We start from the raw sequence: 21,262 nt of genomic DNA on the forward strand, positions 1-21,262 counted from the left end.
TCTATCAAATCAATTAAATTGATATCACATAAAATCCTATCAAATCAAATAAATTGATATCAAATATTTGACTAAACCATATAAGATTTTTATATGTATTAAATTTTTAAAATTTATTTGAATAAGTTAAATTTTAATTTATTCTAATATTATTCATTATTTAATTATAACAATTACATCTTAATTTTTTAAAATGATAAATAACGTTAAGTTATGCTTTATGCACATGATCGCTCTCCATATTACAAATATCATTTGCTATGCACTTGACATTTTAAGCTCTTCATAATATTGACATCTATTCAAGTAGTAAACTATTTCACACAGTTAAAGACCTTGTTCTAAACTACCATGCATTTTAGAAGTAGTGTGTTACATTATGTTAGAGAATGTGGACAATGCGTGCATTTGTTACACACATTGTTCCACGATCTTCTCCTATATATTAGGATGGTAGGGATTAGTTCATTTTTAGCAAAAAGTCTAGGATTTTATTTATGGAATTGTTGAGAAATATTTGTCAGAGCGACTTCCTTCCTTCGGTCTTGTCTCAGTCTAATTCTCTAAGATTTTCTCTAGAGTAAGGTACGAGATTTACTAATACAATATTTTTGTTCTATTTTCAATACATTACATATATAGCATTCTTGCTAAGAACATTTTTATTCAATGGAGTTATATCAATAAAAATTATTTTAAAATTATTTGATGCCTTCATAGAAGGCACACCCTAATGATAGGACTTTTTACTCGTCTTCGTAAAGCTAATAGCGAACCTAATAAATATATATGCAATTCTTGAAAGGTCCAACCTATAAACATCAAAGTTGATTCTCTTATAAATGACTATAGTAGTCTAAAGTCAAAAGAACAATTGCATTTGTCCAACTTGAAAAATTCTTACATTACCAAGTTAAATTCTCATGACAAGCGGCATATAGTAAGTTGTTCTTTAACATTTTGCTTATGTACTTATTTATTGCCCGCTAATGAAAAAAATTAAAATTGAAACAAAAAAAAAGGTAGCTTTGGGTTTTATTTGTACCTTAAAGAGGGGAAACGGTGAAAAAAATTTATTTAAGTTCACATATCTTAAAAATCTTGGGTAAATTTACATGCAGCCCCCATTGACAAACACAATTTTGCATGCACTCTTTATTGGAAAAAAAAAATTATTTTAACTCCCTAGGCTAATATACTTACCTAATTGTCCCTGATATTTTAAGTATAAAAAGTCTAAAAATGAATATAAATCCTCTTAAATTCAGTACATTAAACTAGAATCTAGTATTTTTTCTATCAAATTGAGTACGATTCTTTTTCCACCTCAATTGGATGGAAAATATATTAGATTTTCTTTAAATGGTACTCAATTGGATGAAAAATATACTAGATTTTCTTTAAATGATACTCAATTGGATGAAAAATATACTAGATTTTTTTCAAATTGTATTGAATTTAGGAGGAATTATATTAAATAGGAAAAGCGTCGTACTCAATTTAATAGAAAATATACTCGATTCTGTTTAAAATGCTGAATTTAATAGGAATTATACTCATTTTTAGGGTTTAGGAAACAGGAAAAAAATATGTTCAATTTAATAGAAAATATACTCGATTCTAATGTAAAATGCTGAATTTAAAAGGAATTAAACTCATTTTTAGACCTTTTGTACCTAAAAAATTAGAGGGACAATTAGGCCATAATATTTACATGAGAGAATTGAAATAAATAAAAATTTACATGCAGGGAGTGGAAACAAAATTTTTTATAAATGGAGATTATATACAAAATTTAAATTATGATTAAAGATTTTTTTCTACTTTATCATTAAATAAATGTCAAGAAAGTTTTTTTTTTCCTTCAAAAAATTAAGTAGATAAATAAAATAGAAAATTTTCTTTCCGTCCTTTGTCCGAGTAGACCCAATTTTAAAAAGGTCAAAACTAGAATTTCGTAATATATTTCTTATCACGAATAAATGCAGGTTTTGTTTCAATTATCTGTATCTTCCTTTTAACTTCCCGAACAAAACCTAATCTAAGCTCCCTCCTGCTTCCACTTCTCCTCCTCCCCTCCCCCTTCCGCTTCTCTCCCTCTCCTAGCGCTTCTCCTCGTCTTCTTATCTTCATCTATATCACCCATATTAATCTCTCTAGCATATCACCAATCGATAGGGAGTACGACGCCGTAACCCATCCGTCGCCTAGAGTCGGGCATGGTTGCCAGTTTCGCACAGGTTTTTCTTCTTTCCTTTCCATTTGCTTCCGTTGACTAATATTTTTTTTTTCAACTTATTATTTTTTGTTACTTTACCATCTTTTGCGAACCTGGGTGAATTTGTCATATTTTGTTTTTTCCAATCTTTAAAATGATCATGGTGTCATTATTTTCCCCATATTTTCTTTTGAATCCTGAAGGATGACATGCTTATTGATTTTGAATTTAACTAAATACTTGGCTGTTCATATTTCTTCAGTTCTATGGTGAAACTTCAGTGGCTGTTGAAGATTGATGTGGATCTGAAGTAGGTGTAATGGCGTCAGTATTTCATCAGATGCAGGTTCTTGTTAAACTCTATGACCAAATGTATATTGCAAACAATTTTTTAGCTCATAGGTTTCATATTCAAGAACTTTATCATGCAGTTCATGGTTCATACATTTAGCTTCTATCTTAGTTTCCGTGCATGCCTAATTCCCTTCGTGATTTACATATCATTTTAAAATATTTTTTGCCTAAGATTATGCTACTTTTGTTGGCTTTTAGGGACCTCTTTCTTCACATTCATCTAGTTATAAACCATCAGCAAGAGGGGTGAATTGGAGAACCTCGACAGTTCAATTCAGTAAGAGAATTCCTGACGTTGTATCATTGAAGTATGATATCAATTTCAGGTAAGTATGTTGGATTTAATTGGCCACAGTTCTATTATGGCTGTTAGTCTGACATTATATATAGTGTGTTTGCTGTTGATTATTGAGTATGAAGCACATTAAAATAGCAACCAACTTAGTTGTGGTATATAAAACAACAATCACCACCAAGACTGTGTTCCAGTGCATATTTTTACTCAATGGTTATTTCTTTTAGTTATCGCATTCCAGTTATTTGTATGAGAAATTTGGGAGATCAACCGTGTGAACTAGTTAATGCAAACAACATTAGTTTCAAACATTGTTACCCGTGATTCCATCCAAGACAAGCTCTAAATAACAATGCTAACATCTTGTAGAATATTGTAGAATGTTCTTGTTTCCTTTAACCCTAGCTTTCTCTTCCATTGTCTTTTAGTCGCCGTTTGTACAATATCTCTTGCCATTTCATAACATCAGCATCACTTCTCATCAAAATTCCACTATCTCTAACTCTTGTGCAATACCATACAACAGTCAAATCCTCATTAGAAGACACAAACTCAATAGGAACAATTATCTTTAATGGTCAATGAAAAGGACAATTATTTATCTAAAGGAGCAACCCTCTAAAGGTAGACCATCCAGCTGGAAATTTTAAAACAGTATGGTTATGCCATGGCTAATTAATTTCATAAACAACGAGATAGGAGAAAATTATCTCCTATATGATATAGTGAGAGAAATCTAGAAAGCAGTGAGGGAAACTTATTCAAATAAGGAAAATACCTCACACTTGTTCGAAATAGAAATTTTCTACATGATTTGCGGCAAAGAGATTTGACAGTGACCCAATATTTTAACACTCATGCACTATTAGCAACAAATTGATACGTGCGAAGAATATTTATGGAATTGCTTTGAAACAAGTAAAGTATAGGTAAATTATTGAAAAGAAAAGTGTGGACAAATTCTTATTCAGTCTCAACAAAAACCTTGATGAGGTTCGAGGAATTTAGGGGATGAGGTGACAACTCAACTTTCAAAAAGCTTTTGCAAAGGTGAAAGAAGGAAAAAGATGATGTAAGGGATTTTAGCTGCCACACCTCAAGCGGAAAATTTTGCCCTAGCTGTTTATGGACCAGAGAATCAAAGAATCAAGGCATTGACAATGACAGATGAGGGAACGCTCATATTGTCAACATTGCAGCAACCTGGCCACACTAAGGAAGCATGTTTAAGATTCATGGAAAACCAGCAGCTTGCAAGCCCTCATGTCCACAAAATCGAGACAACATTGCAATCAGTGAAGAGACTTCTGGGTATGCCGAGTCTAATCCTTTTAGCAAAGAACAACCTGAGATTTTGAAAGAATTGATGGAACAATCACAATTATCTAATGCTATTCTAACAATTGAGACTGGATTTTTATTGTATAACTTAATTCTATTAGTGGCTTAAGCGTTAAAAAGATTATCCCCACACTTTATCAAATCTGGTAAATTTTCAGATGGAAACTATCCCTACTCACCCAAACGAACCCATGATACCATACCTTGATTTTCTTCCCTAAAGAGTTCCTCTTCTCCAACTATTAGTCTTAGTCTTTGGCAGTAATCAATCAGGAAACAACAAAGAGCTTATCACTTATCCTACGAGGGAAAAGAACCAAGGGAGATAGAACACCAGGTACTCCTTGAGCACATCTAAGTACAGAATTAATTAGCAACAAAGTTACACTGCTTTCACCTTAAAATAATTGGGTAAACATTATAATGTGCATGCAGAAAGTATCAAACCAACTGATGCCACATCTCATAAAGTACAAACTGGAGATTATTGGACAAGTATCACAATAATTCTTTTGGTCGCATCATCCCTTCTTCTTGTTTGATGTCACAAAGTGTGCTAAGTGATATAGTTTGCATTTGTGCAACTATTATATGCTTATTAATTTTCTCTTTTTGTGGGCATTTGTATAAATGTTTATAATGTTTGACATCATGAAGAATCTGAATTGAATTATTTCACATTCTTGGAAATATTATCTGCTTATTAGTTTACCCTTTCCATGAAATGTTGAAGTGAAGTAATTTGCATTCTTGGTACTATTATCTTCTTATTAATTTACTCTTTTCGTGGGTATCTGTAAATATGTTTGACTAAGTAGATGTAGACTTGGGAACCATTTTTCCTTTTATGCTAATATTCATTCAGTGATAAATTGTTACTTTTCTGCAACTGTTCTTTTTAAACTCCTTATTCTTTAAAGGGTTTTTCTTGGAGTGAGACTACATGATGCCCTTTCTCAACTCTTAATATTTGCTGTAATCATACTTGATGTTATTATTGTTGCACCGTACTTTCATTGAAATAGGTTTTGAATTTTGAAGGTTTTCCTGTTTATGATGGAAAGAGGTCTTTTATTATTATTATTATTATTATTATTATTATTATTATTATTTAGTTGGTTTCTCTGAATTTTTTTTGCGTATGAAATTATTTTCCTCATATGAAAGGCTCCTCCTTATGGTTCATGTGGGCTATTCTTACTACATTTACTTTCCAAGTACATGTGGTTCCTATTTACTTTGCATGTTAGCAATTCTCATGGTTTGCTACAAATGCTATGACAGAGATCGCCCTATTTGTTTCAAGAAGAAAGCTTTCAGAGTTTCTTCTTTTAAAGGCAATGTAAAGAGAGATATGCCCGACAAAAAGGACTCAAAAATTTCTAGACCATCAGTCCAGATTTCTAGGATGCAGCAAGAAAAAGAGGAGTTTCTGGCCGAGTCTCTTGATATCAAAAAACATCCACTACCTTATGCGTCTGAAGGGAAAGAGAGATTGGCAGTGAGATATATAGCAATTAAAGAATCATTTGCGAAGTGGCTCATCATGTTGCGTGCAGCACCAACCAACCCAACAGTGAATGATAATCTTAGTGAAAGAGTATGCCACTATGCCACATCTGGAACTCAGCACAGTGCAGTTGAACCAAAGGCAGGGAGTATTCCAAAAGCTATTTTTGCATATCTCTTAGGAGTTGATGCAGCCATATCGATCCCATTTTTTATATTGTAAGTTTCAGCATAACTACTTTTTCTCTTCACCTTATGAGGCTCTCTAACTATTACAAAGTCTTGAACTCCGTACTGTTTTCATTATCACAAGCAGGGTTTGTCTTTCTTGGCTAGATTGCTGTATGAGATTGCGTGATTGAATATTTATAGAACCCTGCTTAAATTAATCTTACTATTTTTTTGGAATTTAATTGTTACTATGCATATAGAAGACCTGTGTTAACTATCCTGTTTGCAAATACGTTCCTGAGATGAACCAATTAATCAAAATTAGCAAGTGCATCTTAGGCAAAGTAGATCAGGATATTTATGCAATTTGTGATGCTATCCTCATGGAAGCCAGTAAAACCGCTATTCTACACTTATCATGTAAGCTAACTATTCATATATGCATCTCCATATTGTCATTTATGTTGATTTGTGCAGGAAAAGAATGTAAATAAACAGTCTTAAGTTTGCTATAACCAATATGAACGTGTATAGTTAACCATACTGTATCCTTGGGTGTGTCAAGCATTTAAGACATTGGAAATGTACACAACAATAATCTATAGTCTCCAATTTTTGTTCGGCCACATGGATCTTTTCTGTTTTCCCATCATTGAACTCTATGTACAGCAGTATAATTAGGTGACAATCTAGTTACAATCAGCCTCTATGTTTATAATATTTTGACATTGTTTTCCATTGGTTGCACACTTAAAACTAGTCTGTACATGAGCTTTATACTAAGACTTTTTAGCTATCAACTTTCACCCATGTTAGAACCTTGAGGCTGACACTATAGTATGAAGCAGCATCAATGATATGTGGCCTAAGGAGTAAGGAGTGACTAGGATATGCAAGCTTAAACAAGGAAATTATGACCTCAAATAAAATCTTAAAATGTGGTTTGAAATTCTCTCAAGGTCCTTTAAGTTGGCCTTAAATCTAGAGAAGTTGATCATTTAGTCTTTACTCAAAATAGTACCATCGATGTTATAGTTTTAATGATTTATGTTTATGATATTCTATACTGTATTATATTCATAAAAAAAACCCAAAGCCAAATTTAAGAAGGCAACATTACTTTCTTGGAGTAGAAGTCGCCTAGCTGCCTAGTATTATCTTTATCTCAGAAAATATGCAATGTATCTTTTGTAAAGTCGGTATGTTTGGATACAAACTCACATTAATGTAGAACCATAATATAATATAGAAGATGATGACTTTGAAAATTCTTTTCATTGTAGAATCACTTGATCAGAGATATCATTTACATTCAAGATCATGAGTCAGTTCACACAAAAGCTCAAGAAATCTCATTGTGACATATTAAAAATCCTATACTTTATTAAATGATCTTCAAGAAAAGTATTACAAAAATGTATGAACATCAGAATATTGTAAATTTTCTTCTGCTATTTATATGATATATCTTTGGTAGAAGTTTCACTTCAGGATTCTGGATATATGTGAAAGGCAATTTGGTAATGTGAAAAGTAAGATTGTTGTAGCATGATCTAGTGTGGAGGCTGACAAACTTATCAGATAATGTTTATGATAATCTTTTGTTGATAATATACGTTACAACAATGAGATAGCCATTTACATTGCAAACAATTCAGTGACTTATGAATGCACTAAATGCATTGACGTAATTTGTTATGTCAAAGAACCTGTCATATGCCTTTGAAGAACAAATCTTGATATTTTTTCTAGCCTTTTTTTTGAAATTCGATTTATGCTTTTGTGTGACAAGCTGAGTATAACACATATCTATGCTCCATTTTGAAAGAGAATGATATAAGTTAGTTAGTTATTCTGGAGTATACAAATAAATGACTTGTATGCCTATCTTAGCTTAGTATAAGAACATTATATCTAAGTTTCCACTTATATGCCACATTTTTTTCAAGACAAACAACTCTAGCTAAAATTTAGATCATGTATACAAGCAATAGAAAAACTATAGTTTAGTTTGATGAGATCCTGCTGAGCTTGTTGCCTTTCTTTTATGTTGGTTGGAATATTAACAACTAGCTATGATTCACAGGCCTCTTTGATTAAATAAAAATTTATTTAATTAAATTAAAAAATAGTTTGTTTATTTATTTACTATTTTAATTTGTTTTATTGGGATATCTTATAATGGCAATTATAGTTGCAGTAGATGTGAATTGATTATTTTATTTGAAAAGAAATCTATTTTTAAATTTAAATATGATTTTATAAAAATCTTATCTAAGATTCTCAAATTTAATTCAGCTCAGTTTTAAATTAAGTAAATTTAATTATAAAATTTTGAATCTAGATAAAACCTAATATATATGTATATATATTTTAGGTTTAAAAATTTATTTATTTTTAATATCTTTATTTTTCGTCCAATCTAATAATTATAATTATATCGAACAAAAAAAATCAAATTAAAATTAAATGATAGTTATAAATTATTTCACCAAATCCAATAGTTTTTGTTAGTAGGTCTTTATTATACCAAATATAAAAAGATTGTTGGGGCTATTGATGCAACTAAAGGAGTTGAATAAATGGTAGTTGATTTTTGTTGTTTCATTCTATCTTGCTTGTTTATAAGATGTTAGTAGGCAGTGAAAGATTAAATAAAAAATAGAAACACAAAAATACAAGCACACAAAATATCCTTCATGTGGTTTGATCAAATCTTACTCCACAACTTGTGATCTATCGGTGGATCACTCCCCGAATCACCGCTATCTTTTCTCCTTTTTAGATACCTTCTAGTGACGCAATTACAACAATGCAAAGAATATAAGCAAGAATGGATGATACAAGTAAATAAATTTTACACAAATGAGATCTTGCGTTAGGTTGGCGACCAACATCAAACAAAGGCAAAAATGCTATGTATGGATCCAACAAACTATTGTGCTAATGCTAAGTCCTTTTATAAAAGGAACATGTTGCAAGTGTTAGGAATGGTGATGTCGGAGGGGGGGGGGGGGGGTTGAATAGCGATTTGCTTCGATCGTTTGATTTCGTGTGCTTATCTATAATAGATTAGTACGCAGCGGAAAGAAAAACATAAAACACAAGCACACAACTAATCGTTTTTTACATGGTTCGGAACCTTTGGTTCCTAGTCCACGACCTATCTTTCTAGCGATATCACCACTATCCTTCTCCTCGTCAGATATTTTCTGATGGCGGAGTAAGCTCTTACAATTCCTTTCCTTATAAACAATACAAAACTAAGATAAAGATACAAATAAAATTGAATACAATTGAAACAACAAGTTTACACTAATGGAACTTTGCTTTGATCACTTTTGGTTCCTTTGGTTTTCCTCTTAAAGATTCAGAAATGCAGCAACACTCTCTTCTAAAACCCTTAATAATCGACGACGAAATCCTCCATGAAACACTTATTTTATAGCCTTCACGTCGGGGTTCAGGTCAGGGTCGCAACTGATCTCTGCCTAAGAGTTGACTGATAGTGCCCATTAGTCGATTACCTTGTGGAATTCGACCGTTTCACCTACATAATAGCTCTTTCTAGCTCAACTTTGACCACAACAGTCGGCGATTCATTACCATCAATCGTTTGATGCCAAAATAGTCAAGTGTCGCAACCAAGTTCAAAATATCATGTTCAGTCAAGTTGATGAGCTGTTCTAGACAATCTATTTGCTCTAATAGTGTCATTAGTTGATTGCTCATAAACCCTCTCAAACCCCAAGCTAGGGATTTAGCGGTTCATTTATCGATTGCTACTTCATAACAGTTGACTGATATATCTGTTTGAATCTTATCAAGGCTAAATTCTTTCATTGTCTAGTATTTGGTTGATCTCAGCTTACTAGGAGTTCCTTTTCCTACCATCTAATCAACTTTGACTTGTTGAGACTTTCTGTTGCCTAACATTTGGTAACTTTTGTTGGTATAGGGAGCACCATATAATCGAAGTTTTGATGTTGACAAAGGTTCAATGTTAAGTTTTATTGTGATATAACGATTTGATCAAGTGCGCATGTAACTTAACTAGGAAAGTCAAAGTAGGTCAAGCTGATTGAATACTAGGCATGTACAAGTCCTAGTAGGTCAGCTGGATTGGATACTAGGCAAGGAAGTCTAGGCATATCAAGGACACTAGGCAGTAGAAGTCTAGATGGGTCAGTGAACTGTACATCTAACAGATTGACTTGATGGGTCAACGAGGATTGAACATCAAGTGAGAAAAAAGTTTTGGCAGGCTAAGTGATCGAATGCTGAGTAGAGGAAGTCTAAACAGGTTTGGAGAATTGGATATTTGGCTAACGGTAAGTTGAGGTAAGTTCATGGAGTCGAGTGGGTCTTCTGAAAAAAGAACGGGTAAGGATGAGCTCTCGTTATGGGGATAACCTTACGCGATAGTTCGACTAAAGGGGTTTACTCAAATTCCGAAGTCGAGACTATATTATACTTTAAATTGTCATATTTCTATGGTAACTCTATTTTGCAGGGATCGATAGATTAATCAACCCGATCGGTAGATCAGACGATTCGGTAGACCGAATGGCTAGGCTCGGTCGACCGAATGCTGGTGTTAGTTGTCTATATGCTGATGTGACATCTGACGTGGACATGATAAGTGGTTGATGTGACACAGGATAAGGACCACTCAGCTGATGTGGCACGCAAATAAGGTTTGACAAGCTGACGTGTCACAAGGCGCGGTCAAGGATAAGGACTGCGGTGCTGCAGAAGATTAACATCGAGGAGCTGATGTGGCGGAAGGAAATTGGTCAAAGGCCGGATCGGTAGGCTGACCTTATAGATCGGTAGACCGATCAACCATATATGGATTCGGTTTTCGAGGTGATTAGTATATTATAGGGCTGATCGGTAGATTGATTAGGGCCTATAAAAGAAGGCTCAACCAAAGGCTTTGATAATCTTGCTTACGACCTCTTGCTCTCGCCTCGCTTCAAAACTCCGACGCAATGCCACCGTGCTACTTCGACAACGAAGCAACTCTTCGAAATCTTTTATTTGTTGGTGTATTTGTTATTTCGTTTCATCTTCGTGCTTTCATTTTCTAGGAATTGTAAGCTTGTTACCGTTCTTCATCTTTGTAAAAGACGAGTCTCTCCTTTTGAGAAAGAGATTACTAATGGATTACCCAATGAAAACAATCAACGATTGCGAGCCTTAGACCAGCAGCTGAAGGCTGTTAACCAAGTAAAAATAAACAAGTCGTTTTCTTTGTGTTTATTTCTGTTGCCCAACTTTTAAAAGGAAAATAAGTTTTAAACGAGTAAGCGACGTGCGCTATTTACCCCATGTAGTGCCACTCCGATCTTGTAACTTTGACCTATCAGGACTTCATCATTGCCTAGCATGTGGTCAACCTTGACCTATTTGAACTTTATCACTATCAAACATCTGGTTCTTCTTGACCCATTTGGATTTCCTTTCTCATACTTAACATTCTATTCGGTCTTTTATGACTTGTTAGGGCTTCCCTCGTTGTCAAATGTTTGATCTTCTATTACCCACTTGATTTCACGTCTCATGCCAAGTATCTGGTTCCATGACCCACTTAAAGTTCACCTCTCATGCCAACTCCTGGTTAGATTTTCAATTGCCAAGTGTTTAGTTAACTATGACCATTTGGACTTTTCTCTTGCTAACTCTCTATTAGACTTCCTACTATCAAGTGTCCAGTCAACCGTGACCATTTGGACTTCTCCAATTTCTTGGTTAACTTTAATCTACTTGACTTTTCACTCAACCATTCACATCCAAATCAATCTTGGTCAAGCTAATCCCAGGTTGATTGCATTTACAATCTCCTCTTCCAACAAACTCTTCTACCTGACGTCTTGCTCTCGTTAACAAACATATTGAACGATTGACCTCAATTTACCATGACTTTCTTTGCCTACCATCCAATCAACTTTGACTTGTTGGGACTTTCCATTGTCTAACATTTGGTCAACTTTAACATGCTAGGACTTCACCATTGTTTAGCATCCAATCAATCTTGACCTGCCTGAATTTCATCACTATCAAACATTCATTTCTCCGTTTGGATTTCCTTTCTTGTACTTAACATTTCATTTGGGCTTCTATGACTTGTCATGACTTCCCGGCCAAGTGTTTGGTGTTCTTTTACCCACTTAAACTTGCCAAGTATCCGGTGCTTCATGACTCACTTAGACTTCACCTCTCATATTAACTCTTTGTTAGACTTCCAATCGCCAAGTGTTTAGTCATCCATGACCCACTTGGACTTCTATCTTACTAAGTCCTTGTTAGACTTCTAATTGTCTAGTGTCCGATCACCCGTGACCATTTGGACTTTTTTTCAAGTATATGGTCAATCTTAATCTACTTGACTTTTCGCTCAACCATTCATATCCAAATCAATCTTGGTCAATCGGACCCAAGGTCAATTGCATTTACAATCTCCTTCTCCAACAAACTCTCCTACTTGACGCCTCACTCTCGTTAACAAACATATTTTCAAATATCGAAACTCAACTCGAGCTAATTTGAGTTTGATCAACCGAGCTTGGTCAACCTTGACCATAGGCTGATTCCATAACTACTTTATTCTTTTTTGATATTTGATAATATGTTTAAGTTAGGTTATCTCATTAGCCCAACATTCTACTTCTTATGTCAAAATACAAATGAATTATTTCCCTCTTTAACCTATATCAAAAAGATTCTACAAAATCTATTCTCTTCTTTATTCCTAACTTATGCCAACGTTTTAATGGAGGTTTTTTGCCTTCCATTTTATCCAAAAGTACATCTCATCTTAACTTCATTTCTTAATATGAGATGTTCCTCTCCCGTTAAAGAAATTCATTTCTTCTTAAATCATTTCTCATGCCTTTAAGGTGGACTTCCCTCTCGAAATATGCTTCTCTTTGATTATTGCACCAATAATATTTTGGATTTTTTAAACCTTTAGGAAATTTAAAATTCCATCTTGAACTTTAACCTCCCTTCAAGTCTTGTTCTCCCCCCTTTTTAACATCCCTTTCGCATTTTCATTAAGAAAATTCTCTCTGAATACTTGTCCTAGCATATCAGAGGGTAGAGATAACTAAGATATCTAGGAGTAAGCTTAGATAATTGAAACAACTTGATCAACAGTCGATTGATAACATCAACAATCAACCGTCCAACGAAATTAAAAAATGTATAAGTAATTCTATAATTTTTGAAAAATCATGAAAACTCATACCGACATTACTCGTGTCAAATACTATCAATGAAAAATATTTTTTTTTTTATGAAAATACTAATTTTCAATGAACGACAAAGTTGGAAACTATTGGAACCTTCAATATTTCATTATAACTTTGTATCAACCTAATCAATGAGGATTTCTATCAATAAATAGAGTTCATCAAGGTTTTTTAAAATGATTTTAATTTTTTTTTTCAAAATTAATTTTCAACCATGATCTATAGGCTAAATACATCAAATCCATATGATTTGATGAAACTTAGCTCATCTAGATGCACCATGTTAGCATCTTGAACTTAGCTTATCATCCTAACATCTTATTTGTGTTTAATGTGTCTGAATACACACATAAGTCATATTATGATTTTCGTGAGATGTAAAGTACTTCCCTAAATTAAGGGATCATGTTATATCTATCTAGATATTCTTAACTTGAGCATCCTACTTAGGATTTTAAATAATGTCATTTATCCTTAAAAATAACAGTCTGGTGCACGAAACTCCCAATGCAATGTCCTGGAGAAGGATCTATTATATGTAGATTTATCCTGTTTTGTAAGAGACTATTTTCGGGACTCTAATCCGTGACCTCTAGGTCATACGACATCAACTTTACTATTGCACCAAGACTCCCCTTCGTCATTTATCCTTAATTGCAAAAAAATAAATCAATGCATATAAATGAACATGACATATCAAATGCAAAACTTGCAAAAGAAATTCGACATACTTGAATTATGCATGCATGTCATGGCATGACATTACCAAATTCATGTATCAAGTAAAATAACTAATATCATGGCAAGATTTAATATACAATCATGTATGACATGATGCCATAGTATGTATCAACATACAAACATGTCAAGCATAGATAGCATAATTGTAAAAATATCTTGATATCCAATCTAAGTGTCATTATTTAATATTATGTCAAATACAAAATCTGACATAAGCAGATAAACTTCCTTGAATGGTTGGATTCTAACTTACCGTGCTAATTTGATCAACTTAAAAACTTAATTCTAAAAATCTTCCAAGATAAGATTTGAAGCTTCATTCTCAAGATGTCGCTATACCTTGAAAAAAGCCGTAGAATATCAACTTTACCATGGTTGGGCTAACTATCCTTTCAATTTTGGTTGACACATCTTATACCCATTTAGTGTAAAAATATCACATTCTTAAAAATCCAATATCTATTAGAGCTCCGTGGGTGTACTAAGTTGTCACTAGGGATAACCTCCCTAGATACCTTTTTAATGACTTTTCTAAACTTCTTAGAAGTCTCAGTTATACACTAGGAATGATCTCTTTTGCAACCTTGACTTACTCCTAGAATTATGGTTTATTCTATAATTATATGGAACCCTATAAATTAGTCACTTATGATTTGTTCTATAATTATATGAAACCCTATATGGTACTTGCCTACCTAAACCTAGATTTTTCTTTTTAGATCCCTTAACTTCATTAGTCATTTTTCTAATGGTTTTCTCCAAATTTTGAAGTCTAGACCTTCAAAATTTTATTTTCCTTCTCTAAAGTCATAATTCTTGATTTTTCATATCCACCTTGCTTTTGTTTTTTCTAGGCATATGTATACTACTCTCATGTTATTATCTAGATTCTTCTCTATCTTTTTATCCTTAGTAGTTTTAGCATGATATGATCTAAAATTATTCTTAGATTTATCATAATTCCTATTTTCATGATAATAAGCATTAAAATCATATAACTTTGTTCTAGCATCTTTTGTTATCATGACGTGAATGAATTTTATTATGAAATAATACCTCAATGTTTTCCTTAGGAGCCCCCCCTAAGTTTGAGCTTTATCCCTTGTCATTATTTAGATGCCTCCCTCTTGGATATTTATTTTGGTAATGCCCTTGTTGATTGCATCATTCTTCTTTTGACTTATCCTTAGCATTAGGTGCTACACGAGTCTTCTTCTTTGTCAATTTTGGATATTTGCTCTTATAGTGTCTCTTCTTCCTACATTCAAAGCAAATGGTATGATCTTTATTTATAATGATTGAAATTGTTATACCATCTTGGTGTTGGACTCTCTAAATCCGTAGAGGTGACATGATTTTCCTCATCGGCTCCGGATATCGAGAGTTCCTTGTGTTCCGGTGTCAATGACCTATTCCCTCTCAATGCTTGAGGTGAATGTTTCTTCTTTGTCCCTCTTAAATGTTGAGCGTCTCTTAACATCCGAGTCCTCTTGTGTCGATGAGCCTTTCTCTTTAGGCTCATCCTCATTTTGGGCTGACGAAGGATTTTCATGGAGCTTTATTAGCTTTGTTCATACTCCCTTGGCAACCAGGTACGCACCTATCTTGCACAAAACATCATTAGGAATCAAATTAGTCAAAATTTTAATTACCTTGTCATTTATTTTATATTTTCGGATTTGCTCATCGGTCCATTTCTTTTCTTGAGGAGTCTTCCTTTGCGATTCTTTGAGACTTTAAATACCTCCATTAAGATAAAAGAGGGTTGTGTTAGGTTGTCAGCCAGTATTAAAATTATGACAAATATTCAATGAATGGATTCATTAAACTATTGTTCTAATATTAGGTTGTTTCCCGAAGAAACGCATTGTAAGGTCCAATTGTAACGTCTCGGCAAGGATTGCTATATATCCAGAACTCGGGTGTAGTGCTAAATATGCAAGAGTTTGTATTGCAGGGTCCGACTGTAACGTATCAACTTGATTGCTACATCTCTATGAGAACTTGGGTGTAATGTTAAATAGACAAGAGTTCTCACACTATATGTTGGATAAGAACAAATATGATAAAAAAACTAATAATCTAAGATTTGGAACATGGAACATAGGAACTCTCACTGGTAAATCAATGGAGATAGTAAATACGATGATTAGGGAAAGAATTAATATTTTGTGTGTACAAGAGATAAAATGGGTAGGTGAGAAGGCAAAGATGATAGAGAATTCAGGTTTTAAGTTATAGTACACAGGAAAAAAAATAAGAAATGGAGTGAATCATGTTGTAGATAGTTAGTTAAAAGATAAAGTTGCAGGAGTAGTTAAAAAAAGATGATAGAATTATAACCTTTAAGATATTAGTGAAGAAAGAAATTATGAATATAATTAGCGTATATGCATCGCAAGTAGGATTAGATGAAGTTACCAAATCAAGGTTTTGGGACGGTTTAAATGAAATATTACAAAACATTCTGCCAAATGAAATAATTTTAACAGGGGTGATCTAAATGAGCATGCTGGAATGAAAAATGAGCAATATGAGAGGGTAGATGGAGGTTATGAGTTTGAAACGAGAAGTGAAGAAGGAAAAACTATATTAGATTTTGCGATAGCATATGATCTTATATTAGCTAATACGTTTTTTTTTAAAAAAAAGAGAAGAACACTTAGTCACGTTCAAAAGTGGGAATAATAAATTGCAGATAGAAAGATTTGTAAAGATTGCAAGTCATCCTTGAAGAAAGCTTAACTACCCAACATAGGTTAGTAGTGTTCGATATACACCTCAAACATAGTCTCAATAGAAAGAAAATATTTATGATTTTTAGAATTAAATAGTGGAAGATTAAGGATGGGAAGCAAAATATATTTAAGAAGGTATGAGTACAAGCATTAGATGAAATATATGGACTTTAATACGACATGGGATAAGATGATATCAAAGTTGAAAATAGTAGCTAAGAGTATACTCAGTGAGTTAAAGGGATATACACCAATAAGTAAGGAATCTTGGTGGTTGAATGAGAAGGTAAAAGAGAAAGTGAAGAAAAAATGAATAACTTAAAAGAATGAGGAAAACTAATAAAAATATACAATAATCTAGAAAAAAGCTAAGAAATTAGTGAATGAAGCAGAGAATGAAATTTTTGAACGATTATATAAAAAACTTATAGCGATTTACTCTGATCGTTTGATTTTGTTTGCTTGTCTACAATAGATCAGTATGTAACGGAATGAAAAACAAAACACAAACACACAGCAAACTATTTTTTATGTTGTTTGGAACCCTCGGTTTCTATTCCACGTCCTACTATCCTAGCATTAGCACCACTATCTTTCTCCTTGTTGGAGATCTTTCGAAGACTGAAACCTTTTACAATTTTTGTTCTTACAAGCAACACAAAACAAAAGACAATGATACTATTAAAATTGAATACAATTGAAACAAGTTTACATTAATGGAGCTTCTCTTTGATCGCCTTTGGTTGTTTTAGTTTGCCTCTCGAAGGTTTGGAAATACAACAACACTCTCCTTTTGTCAATGTGTTGTTTACAATTGAGGTAGTCGATGCCCGATGGGTGTTGTTGTTGTGATGTGCTAGCAATGTTGATGCCTTAGAGGGAGCATGCGACTGAAAGCAATAAGATGGAGACAACAAGATCTTCACAGTATTGCCATAAGCGCTCGTGGCAATGCAATAAGAATAAAAAATTTACTATGCTATTTTTCTCTCTTTTCTTACAATAGCATTTTTTTTCTATTTTTTTCACAAAATTTCTTCCTTTGTCTCTCTTTTTCTCCATTTTTTTACATCTCTGTTTTTTCTCTCACTTTTCTCCCTCTTTTTTTGAATCTTCCACTTTTTTTTCTCACTCTGTCGGGCTCTATTTTTTTCCTTTTTTCCCCCTTTTTTCTCCTTTTCTCTCCCAGTAACATTTTTTTAGATGGTGAGGTTGGTGATGCACGACTATAGCCAAGTTGATGATGCACAAAATGATGAGACGGGCATGAGAATCTAATTAGAACTTAGTAACGGATGGAAATAGAGAAATAATGATGATGGTGGAACAAAAATATAAAACGTACAGATGAAAGTAGATGTTCAGAGGATGCGATGGAGGAAATGATGTATGTGATGATGAGAAGAAAGTTAAATCACAATGGTTATAAACTTTTTTAATTCTAAAATACAAAAAAAAAACAGCAAATTAGATATGTATTAGCAATCTAATTAATAATTAAGTAAATAGTTAATAACAATAAACAAATTAATTAAACATTACCACTTATATTAAGTAAAGTTAGTAATGCTATTAATAATTGAATTAACTGAGTATCCCAATTATCATTCTGCTCATAAATTCAAACTGTGACATGGCTTGAGATTTTAAAGCTGAGCTTTAGCTTGACCTTGCTGGTATAAATTTCATCAGAGTTGAGCATGAGTTGGCTTGGTTAGCAAGCAAATTTTCAAACTGGTGTACGTCTTGGTTTTTAATTTTATGGACTAGAATAAATTCAACCTTAACCTTCGGGGATCTAAATTGAATCAAAATGTTAGTAGGATTGATTCAAATAGACAAGGAAATAATAATAAATTCTCATATTTTATTTTCTGGTTCTTTTAATTTAATACTTTTTTGGATTAAATTAGACATACATATTCTTATAACTATTTATGTGTAGGGCTATTGTATTCTACATCTTAACATATTCTAATATTTGTTCAGTTTAATTCCTTTTGGTATGCATAGTTAAACAGAATTCAAACAGAAGCAGCCACACTGCAAAACCAAAAATTTGGCCTGTATGGGTTTCCTTTTGGTTTTAATGCCCGCCTCCTCATTGTACATTGTTTCCATTGTTTTTCAAATGACAAAGATTTCTGCATAAAAATAACACTACTATTTTCTTGATTTTTTTTTTTTTAAATCTCGTTTATAAAGTGATGTTTTTTTTTTTTTTTGAAAAAAATAGTTTTTTTGTTCAACTGTAGGTAAAGAGGCATAACCTGTGTCCGTCTTCTATACTCTGTATCAACACGACAGTTTATTGTTGTTTTTGTTTAGTTGTGTAGTTTTCTGAAGGTGGAGAAAAATCTTGTTATATTTGTTTCATCCTCTCGAGAATTAGACACTCGTTTAGTTACCCAAACAACTTAAATAATATAAGTGTCATTTGCTGATTAATTACCTTTTTTCTGGCAGCATCCCTTTCTATCTGACTATTAAAATTATCCATGGAGCTGAAGCAGCAAGGGACCTTATGCCATTATGGATAGCTGGGCCACTTATAGTTGCTCTGTATGTAAAAGTGATTAAGAGGATATGTTCATTGTATATTTTCCTCTTCATCCAGGCTGGTAAATTCATAATGAATCTGCCCATGTATTTTCTATTAGTCTACAGTTACATAGCTGAGGGAAAGCTTAGGACATATCTATGGGCTCTTTTTGTGAAGCCTTTTGTTGACATCAGTACCTTCAAATACGGGGCTTATTTTAGGTGGAAGTACGAACAGCTTAAAGTGGTGGCTGTTGAGAAGTATATTGATTACTTGGAATCAATATGGCCATACTACTGCAGAATTATCCGTTTCCTGAAGAGAGCCAATCTCATTTAGCAACGGATTCCCGTCGTGGATTCTTCCTGATGGCTCGTGTTGGAGACCAACAAGTTTTTTCTAATGGAACCTAAGACTCCCTCCCAAAGTACAAAGTCAGGACCGAGTTTATTGGTTACCCTTGTTGAACGTCTGTCATATTCAGTGGTCATATGCTTTTCTTTACAACACCATCCTATATTGATTCTTTGATCACGAGTTACGAATATCCAGAAGCCAAGGAACTTATCGATGGGTAAGCGCGTGACGCTTGTTTAATTGTCATGTCATAGTTGATATTGTTCACACTGCATATTATTATCCTACTGCAGAATACAAGTTTTGAATTTAACTTGTTTCATTATTGTTTGGTCTGTCAATGATTCATGGCTATTTTAATTGGGCTGGATATCAAATCTGATCCAGTGGAAATCTGTCTTGATACGATCTGTTTTGATTTCAGATTGATTTATTGATCATAGAAAAATATCTATTTGAATCTAAGGTCAGATATAAATATCTAATTTAAAAGGGCAATTTCCCAAACCATGGAGTTGGTTATGCGATTTACCCAAATTGCGTAGGTGGTTTTGGGTTTGACCAAATCGCATAGCAATGCTAAGTTCATTTCTTATTTTACCCTTTCTCCCATTGGCATGACAATCGTCACTACTCTAAGCTATGCTCGCGCCTTCTTGGCGAAAGCGACCTTTGTCTGAACTAAAGGCGACAACGGGTGAACGATGCAGCTTATTTTCTAGAAAATAGTGATCTTCTGTTACGTGAAAAAGACGAACAGAGAAGGTGACAAATGTTGGGTTGGTGCTGAATATTTTTGTATGAACTATGCAACTTCTTGTTACGGAGAATGGAGCATCGGTCAAAATCATCGCTCTGGTGAAGTTTTATATCCAGCGAACTTTTCAACTTATTGTACTCGAAAAAGATGATTGGAGAAAACCTAAGTTCCGGTGCAACTTGTTCTTTGACGAACAGTGCAGTTTGTCTCCAACGGTCTTCATGAGGTAGTTGTTCTCGACCACACACCTCCTTCCTAACCACAAAGTTGAAATTGATAAAATGTCGCTCCAGGCAATGACTTTGTCAGGTCTCTATTATTGTATTAGAGCAGGGTTCAAGCGAGGTGTTTGCTGGTGGGTGTAAGCAACTGTAATGCCAACTTTAAAAATTTCAAGTATTCGTTAAATTTTGTCAACTAGCATTCCAAACATTTTGTAAATCGCATAGGCGACGGTGATATCTCAAGTTGTCCTTACAAATATTATAGCCAAGGACATTTTTGTAATATGTCTAATAATTTTTTTTGTTATTGTAAAAATAAATCACAATAGCAGTGATAGTTGAAATCGTAGTGTGGATGAAGTTTTATGCTCCTATCAATCTTGTAAATAACATATAAGATTTTTTCAACGAATCTATAAATGAATTAATATAATGTGTATATATATTAGCATTATATGAAATCTTGCTAGCGTGGTTTAATAAAATGCTGATTATCTTATGTTGTTAATGTTGTGCATCTGGAATTTATTATTTGTCTTTGTCTTCAAAATTTCATTGACAATATCCTTAATCAATCAATAAATTGTGGTAACGAGCTTAAAGTTGTTTGTTTGTGAAATGTTAAATTGTGAAATGTATAACTATAAATTTAGGAGAATGTGATGATCTATTGACTTGTTTCATTTTGCTAATGTTATAGAAATATTTACATATATTTAATAGAAGTGATTGTTATTTGCGATTGCATCAATGAAT

At 33.2% G+C, this 21,262-nt stretch overlaps 1 protein-coding gene across 1 annotated transcript; it reads left to right on the forward strand.

The window, feature by feature from the left end:
• Positions 1–2,008: 2,008 nt before the first annotated feature.
• Positions 2,009–19,857, forward strand: LOC122002004. Its single transcript, XM_042557018.1, has 5 exons — positions 2,009–2,240; positions 2,481–2,564; positions 2,771–2,898; positions 5,493–5,936; positions 19,090–19,857. The coding sequence occupies exons 2-5, from the start codon at positions 2,538–2,540 to the stop codon at positions 19,502–19,504; spliced, it is 1,014 nt and encodes a 337-aa protein (XP_042412952.1). The 5' UTR covers positions 2,009–2,240; positions 2,481–2,537; the 3' UTR covers positions 19,505–19,857.
• The last annotated feature ends 1,405 nt before the right edge of the window (positions 19,858–21,262 follow it).

Source organism: Zingiber officinale, chromosome 7A, assembly GCF_018446385.1.
Source record: "Zingiber officinale cultivar Zhangliang chromosome 7A, Zo_v1.1, whole genome shotgun sequence".
NCBI lineage: Eukaryota > Viridiplantae > Streptophyta > Magnoliopsida > Zingiberales > Zingiberaceae > Zingiber > Zingiber officinale.

What these genes read in the sequence shown, in the direction of transcription:
- LOC122002004 (XM_042557018.1), top strand. Translation starts at nt 2,538, where the DNA reads ATGGCGTCAGTATTTCATCAGATGCAG. An exon ending in CAGTATTTCATCAGATGCAG is followed by an intron (nt 2,565 to 2,770) that starts GTTCTTGTTAAA and finishes GTTGGCTTTTAG; the next exon opens with GGACCTCTTTCTTCACATTC. An exon ending in AAGTATGATATCAATTTCAG is followed by an intron (nt 2,899 to 5,492) that starts GTAAGTATGTTG and finishes ATGCTATGACAG; the next exon opens with AGATCGCCCTATTTGTTTCA.